We start from the raw sequence: 7,884 nt of genomic DNA on the forward strand, positions 1-7,884 counted from the left end.
CTTGTTAACCTGGATTCAACTGGTTTATTTTGTAAACTGAGAATTAACTCCTTCCCCAACTACACTGAGAAAAAGTCTATTACAAAAACTAGTCTCCAGAAAGTTCTCAATGATGACCAAAGAATAACAATAATAACAAAACACAAACTTTTAATAGAAATTTTAAAGTTTAAAAATTTGCAAAGGCAAGTGGCCTTTCCTGACCTTGCCACTAAAACCCTAAACTGGCAAACAGGATGACAATGGGAACTAGTACTTCTGAAAGGCAAAGAAGGTTTGGTAAAATATGGCTTCAGGGCAGCCCATAAACAGAATGGCATTTTAGATCCTAGGTTCAGCCCAAGACAAACATTTTGGGGAGAGAAGGGAGGAAGATACATGCCCCAGTCCCCCAGAATCCAAGGTAGTGTCTTGCAGTCTAGTAAACATACAATCAACCAGAGAGAACAGCAACTTTTTTACTTGAATTATGTGTGGACCTAGGGATATACGCTATACAAGAGAAGGTAATTAATTGCAAGCACGGTCTTGTTACTTCAGCTCAGTACTTAACACAATAATGATGATAAGAGTATAAAAATAAAAGAATCTTTAGACACCATTCAGCATCATTCAATCCAAAATTTATAATTGAGGAAACTGAGGCCCAAGGACATAGACTCATTTAAGGTATCACAACTATATCTGGCAGAACCAGAACTGAATGGGGCCCTGGAGACCTGGCTCATGAGCTAAGATACTTTCCAGAACTAAATTCTAAAATTCTATTGCTTTTATTCCTAAAATGTATTATAGTTGATTTTACAAACAGGTAGTATCTATGTCATAGCATCTTTAGTAGGTAAAGATTGATCATTGGTATTTAAGAAATAACCTGAAAATTGAAATTCATTAATATCTCTTTAAATGCCTGAAAAGGAATTCTCTTGTTAGGTATGTTTGATTGCACACATATTTTTACATGACTCAATTTCTTTCAAATTTCAACAGTTAAAATTTGATCCTATTCATGAAACTGTTATTAAAAGTTTTATGTTAACATGTTATCTTGGATACTATTTAACTAAAAAATATAAACCCCATTCCTTGGTGCTTTTATCTTTGAGTTTTACTATATCTTAAATAAAAACTATCTAGGCTTTTAAAAATAATTTAATATTAAAATATATTTGGTTTTCAAAAATTGTTTAAAACCCCCTGATGTTTATCTAATCTGATCAAAGCATTCTACTTAGGAGATTCTTGGCAGTGAAATAAGTGCTGACCACAATCAAGAATAGACTCCTCTTTCCTGCAATTGGTTCAATATAATAATGCCATTCTTAAGGAATTTTTAAAATTTTATACTGGATTTTTGACATTGTCCCATAAGCTTAGTATCTACCAAATGAATTTATAAGTCAGTTTTTCCACATTGGAGACTTAGGAAACAAATCAGATCTGTGAGCCATTCTTTAACTGAGAAGTACTGAGGCTATTAGGATTCTAATTATTCCTGACAGAATTAAGTTATTCATCTGAATTAGCAGAGTCCTTAGAGAAGTGGGTTCTTCACAGAACTGAATGAAAACTTTAAGTGTGTGCTTGCACTGGAAAGTGTGTGTGTGTTTTAGAAAGGCAACTGAGTGTAATGGGTAGGGGGTCATCTTTCCTGTTAAGAAAATTTGGTTTAAAGTCCTACCTCAGATACTGACTGATTTTGTGACCCTGGACAAGTCACTTGATCTTATAATACTATATACAGTTGCAAACAAAGTACCTTGAGAATCAGTAGGGAGCATTCCTAAGTGCACTGAAAAAAATCAATAGATTTTTCTCATTTGTAAAATGATGGGACTTGAGAAGATGACATCCAGCTCAAAATCATTTTTTGCGTTCTCAACACCAATGACAAAACATGTCAAGTCTTCCCCACCAAAATATGACAACATTCATATGTGTATATTGGCATATGAGTTTATCTGACATATACATGGAATGTAGGCACATACATATACATGGAGACACTAATATATACATGCATGTACCTATTTACACATATATTCATGTAGATAACCTTTCAAAAACTGAATAGTGAAGTCCCAAAAAGTCCTGGGATGCTGGAATAGTAATAGGGTACAATCTAGGTGGTATAAAGCTGCCAAATCTTTTTGGGGAGATGTTTATGAACATGGAAAGGTAAAATCAACACTGAATTTTCAATTTTCAATCAGGAAAGAAAGGTAAAGGAAAAGGACTTACAATATGAAGGGAATTAATACCTATCAGCAAATAATATAAGTAGTAAAAGGAAGACTGATTAATTCCAGGGAGAGAGGAACATGGTGGTCCTGAAGTCAGTGATTGCTACTGAAAAAACATACCATTCTTTATCTGTTTATTTGTACATTCTCCAGACATTTATTAAAAATTAATTCTGTGCAATGCACTGTATTAAATATTAGGGAAGATGCAGAGATAAGACATGCCTCGTCCTTGTAGATTTCAAAAAACTCTCTGAAGAAAATACTGTGTATGGGTAAATGACCTAGGATGCCAACACACACACACACACACACACACACACACACTCTCACACGTGATAAGTAGGTGAAACTATTCCATCTGATAATGGCTTTTTTTTAAAAAGACTTTTAACAAATCAACCATGTCCTGAAAATCTACAAATAAATTTTGTGAAAATTCTAAGGCAGGTTCTAAAGTATAGTATTTTCAACTCTCTGAATTCTTATTCACACTGCTTTTTTTTTTTTTTACCACATATTGTAATGCTTAATTATATGCTGTCTTGAATTGTTTGCTGTTGTTTCATGTCCCATGAGTCTCATCTCCCTAATAGGGCAATAAAGTCCTCAGAAGGTAGGAACTTCTAGGATATCCCACAGCAACGAGTCCAGTTGAGGCACATATCCATGAAAACCTGTTGATTGGTTGCTCTGGAACTGGGCAGTGAATATTTTAATAAACCTCAAGGACCCAGTCACCCTTCACAGTACAACCATCTTAGAAACCATTCTCTGCTTTCACAGTATATATGCCAAGTACTAAGGAACAAAACAAGACATGTAATCACAGGCCTACCCCTGGGCACCTGAGGTCATCAGTAAATGAGTCCCTCCCTGCCTCCACAAAATTATCTTGGCCTGCCAGCTGCTTAAAGGGCACTAATGAGGGCACTGACTTTTGCCACAATTATATTTCTTCTAATCAACTTCAACAATTCAACTCAACAAATACTAATTCAACTTCTACTGTGTTCAAGCCTAAAGGCAGTTTACAGAGAGGAGGTAGAAGCCTGGCCTTGGGAGTGAGGAAGTCCTGGGTTCAAGTACTACATCTAAAAGGATCTAGCTGTGGAACCATTGGGAAGATATTTAACCTCTTCTCACCCCTAAATAACACTAAACCTATTAGTCACAGAAGTTACTAAAGAGTAGACAATTTGCACTTGTGGAAGAGATTTCCTTATCAAGGCTTTCCTCAACCAGGGAAAGAACAAGCCCAGCTCTCATTCAGATCCCCAAATATTCAAGGTTCTGTGCACTAGGGGTAAAAAGACCAAAATGAAATAACGCCTGCCTGAAAGGAGCTTACAATCTCCCAGGGGAATATAACATGTGCCAAAATAAGTATAAGTCAAGGTAGGGAATAATGGGGGTCAAGGGATCATGAGATCATGGATTTAGAGCTGAAAGGGACTTTGGAGGCCATCCAGGTCATTTTACAGATGGAGAAATGAAGACAAAGATTAAATAGCCACAGAGTAAAAGTTAGGAGTTATATATTAAGTGTCTAAGACAGTATTCATCCCAGAAGAAAATATCAGACAAAATATTGGGAAAAGTTTAGAAAGGAAACAATATAAACAGCTGAGGGCATCTGGGAAGGCTTGGGCAAAGGAGGTAGTATCTAAGGTATACCCAGAAAGGCTGCTATAAGGAAGAAATTTATTCTGTGCATAGAGAACAGTCTATGTGAATGCCTACCTAAAGTCATGGATAGTGATTAGATCATTACAGTGTTTCCTAAATCGAGTGCCTGAGATGAAATAAAGAAGAATAATTATTTTTTCAGAATCCTTCAAAATCCCAGCCAAGAGAGGGGAGGATACTGTGGAGGATGAGGAGAAAGTAAATCCAGCAGCATTTACTATATATTCTCCCTGTGATAGGCATCATACACAACACCATATCGTCAAGCTTTAAAATCCAAAGGGGGGCTAAGGGAGAGGGAGATCAAGTTTGAAGAATGAGCAATCAACATGAATATAAATATACATTTATGTAAAGGATATATATGTATATATACTCAATTTTATTCCTTAAATAAGCTCCAGTCAGTCCGAATATACTAAGACTATAAGTATCTGTATATAGTTACTGATAATCAAGGAATTCTTGGCAGGTTGGCTACTGAAGACTTGTACTTTATTCGATTTCTGCTTTCTAGTTCTAATTTGAGGTGTCCAACGCCCTTCCCCTTTTTCCTTTCCATGCCTAATTTTTTTTCTCTACTATTCTTCTAAAATCCTGGATCATTTACAGGGGGTCACTTTAGCAGCCTGAGGCGTGTTATCAGTGCAATACTCACAATTCCTGTCAAAACCAAATGCACAAAATCAAGTTGAGGTTACAACTCTAGAATTAAAATTCCATCTCCAAGACGCCTCCTCTAATGCACTCGGAGCTCCTGGTATGGTGTCATTCTACGTGCCCAGTTTGCACTGTTGGTTAGTATAGGTCCTACTTGCTTTATGCCGATAATTGGGAGAAAAGGGAAAACCCTCCGGGCAGAAACGTTCACAACTGGAACCAGGACACCCCCCTGAGGCCAAATTAATTTAACCGCTGCCGCCTCCTCCTCCTCCAACCTTTTGTTCAAAGATTGACCTACCCCCCGCGATGCTTAGAAAGCAAACTCTCCTTCGTGTTCAAGAGTTAAAAGTGAAATGAAGTCTGGGGGAATTCACTGGAGCCAGCCCTCGAGGTCAGCTGCCCAGAGGGAGGGGAAGCAACCCAACAAGGATGCTCTCAGGCACTTACTATTCCCATGAAGGGCTGAAAGAATGTGTTCAAAGGAGCAAAAAACTTCTTCCCTTTTGGGGACTCCTTTTCCCCCCCCGCAGTGGGGGAAAAAAGTCTCCTAGGGCTGGCGTCCAACCCGCCCAGTCCGGTGCATAGAGCAGAGCCCAGAGAGGGGAGGCTGGATGGCTGCAGCGGCCCGGGCACCGCGCTGGGCAGAAGCTGGCAGCCCCGCGGGGAGCGCAGGCTGGAAGGCGCCTGGCCCCGGCAGCCCCGATCCCGGGACTCCGGCGGCCCGGCTCCGCTCCTCCCTCTGTCCCGTGCGGTCCCCAGGCGGAGCCCGCAGTCGCAGAGCTGAGCCCCGGGAGGGACCCGGCGGGCGGCCGCTCCTCCCTCCCTCCCGCTCCCCCACACTTACCCACTCCATCCCTCCAGCCAGGGCCAGGGGGCGGCGCCGCTCCGCCCGAGGTTTGGCCGCGGAAGCCGCCGCCTGGAGCTCGGCTCCGCGTGGGACTCCTCCCTGGGGGGCCCGAGGCAGAGGCGGGAGAAGCTGGAACGGGCCGGCGCCCGGGTGCGCACGGGACAGGTGGGCCTGGCCTGTCCCCCACCCCCCGCGCCACGGGAGCGCCCGCCTCCACCCCCCGGAACCGGCCCCGGGCAGGACTCGCAGCGCACCTGGGACTCATTTGTAGGCTGCCGCTGGGGCCGCCCCGGGCCCTCCACCTGTCCCCCGGGGCCCAGTTAGGAAACCAGTGGGGGATGCCTGGCGCAGCTGGGGCCAGGCCAGGGCTGTGTGACCTTGGCGTTGGCGGACTAATGCCACGGGCCGGGAAACTGGGTTCACCTGGGGTCCGTGCCCCTCTCCCCCAATGCTACATAATTGGGCATGTGTACCCCCCTCTCTCCTTTGAAGACAGGCCAACTTTTTTTTTTTAACTTTATTGGTAGCAACTGGCCGGTTATTATGGCTAGCTGGAGCCTCTAGCACAGCCATCTACGTCTGCCCACATCTCGGCCCCAAACTAGCGGCCACCCCGCTCTTGTGGATACTCCAACCACTGGAAGTCCGAAGTCTCTCTGATCCCTCGAGCCTCCGGGTCCGAGGGCAAGAGTTGACCGCTAGGCTCGGGGCAAAGGTAAAGGAACCGAGGGACTGTCCCATCAAATGAGCCTCCTGGCCCATTTCAAGTTGCCGGCTCTGGGGCCGCAGCCCGGAGGACCCTGGAAGGTGAGGAATTTACACCCCGCTGCGTTTCTGTGTCGAGGGAGGGAAAAACCCCACCCTGGCGCAGAAGATAAACAAAGAATTAAAGCTCCAAGTAACTACAGAAGCGGTTATGTCGTCTCCCGAAGAACTTGGGGCTCTGGAACTAATAATTAATAATACCTTATAAGCTGACTGATACTATATCTTCTTTCAATACATTAGGTTTTAAAGTAACTTTTTTTTAAGTTTCAGCTACAGATGCACAGCTTCACCCTAGAAGGCTTAGCAATTAAGCAATATTTATCCATAGGAATTTCCTGTCACTGACAGAGAAGTGGTGGACCTAGGAGCAAAGCCACAAGCTCCAAGATCCACCTAATACCTCGGGCCTTAATTGGCAGGAAGTGCCCTACCTGGAGGGTCATTACGCGATCACAACAAAGGAAAACATTCATATCAGAAGTGAAAAGTGTAGTAACTACCTTTTTAGGGATTGAGAAGGTAAACATGAAGCTGCCTGTTGCCATGGATATGGTGTTCTGTTTACAGGACTGTTCTTTTCCTAGCAGTTAAAGAGTTTAGGAACCAATAGGAACCTATATTCCCACAACATTCCACTAGGTTTATAATGGGTAAGTAAATTAATCGGATGTTTCGGTGCTTGAAAAAGTTAGGGGGGAAAAAAGCCCCGAAGCATTGCAGGTGACTTACGATGGCGGTTTAAAAAAAATTAAAGCAAAAAATATGTTCTTTTTGCTGTCTACCCGGTGGAAGGAGGTGGGGAGGACAAAGAAAGATAAAATATAGTACCTGTCCTCAAAAAGCTTTCAGTCTAGTCAGGAAGACTCATCAGAAATATGTAAAAAGCTACAATAAACAATCAAAATTTAAAGTGTTTGAATTATATATGACATTGAATCATTTGTAAATACACAATGCTGGAAAGTTTTTGCCCTGGATTAATTGGTGAAATTTAACAATTCATTACATTAGAATAGTACTTTACAGATCACAGAACATTTTCATGTACTCATTTCCTTCACTTTCATATTCACTCTGCACACCAACTCTTCAGTTCTAGATGAGGAAAATTGTTTCGGGTAAGGTTATATAGCTAGTAAGCAGCCAAATAGAACTAGAACCCAGGTTTCTGGCAGCTTAGACTAAAGAATACTCTTGCTGCCTTTCAGTCAGTCCTCTAAACTTTTCCTTGACTTGCATAAAAGTAGGTGGAATGATTTGCATAGAAGCAAGGTGGAGTGGGCTAGTTTACCCAGTGTGATTGGGGGATTGGGCCTGGTGGTCTACCTGATTTCAGATACCTCCATTTCAGATTCCCACCATAGGTTCCTAAGGCTACTATGGGGAAAAAAAAATGTACTTCCTCTTTAGTCCCCATTTAAGTCAGGAGGGAGTTTGTTAGATTTACTAGTTGATGCCCTAGAGTCTGAGGAAATAAATTTTAGAACAAATAAAATTTCAGTAGAAGAGAGCCAGGCAAGCACCAGTCCTGAATTCAAAGGATCAGCATAGGATCCCAAGTAGAAATAAGGAGAAACCTAAGGTGATGAAATTTCTTGGAGGAAAGAAACTGAAGGACAACTAGATACTTCATGAATTTCCCTGAGGGTGATTTATGTCTGACATTTTCTTCCT

General features: G+C 42.2%; 1 protein-coding gene across 1 annotated transcript in view; it reads right to left on the bottom strand.

Annotated features, from left to right (window-relative positions):
* The window catches only part of BNC1 (basonuclin zinc finger protein 1), an 89,824-nt gene extending 83,066 nt beyond the window's left edge, over nucleotides 1-6,758 (bottom strand). Inside the window, exon 1 of the mRNA XM_074233974.1 lies at nucleotides 6,711-6,758. Coding sequence (XP_074090075.1) covers nucleotides 6,711-6,755 — 45 coding nt within the window. The 5' untranslated portion in view covers nucleotides 6,756-6,758. The remainder of the gene's footprint in view (nucleotides 1-6,710) is intronic.
* Nucleotides 6,759-7,884: the final 1,126 nt, after the last annotated feature.

The sequence above is a fragment of the Macrotis lagotis genome, chromosome 4 (genome assembly GCF_037893015.1).
Source record: "Macrotis lagotis isolate mMagLag1 chromosome 4, bilby.v1.9.chrom.fasta, whole genome shotgun sequence".
Taxonomy (NCBI): Eukaryota; Metazoa; Chordata; class Mammalia; order Peramelemorphia; family Peramelidae; genus Macrotis; species Macrotis lagotis.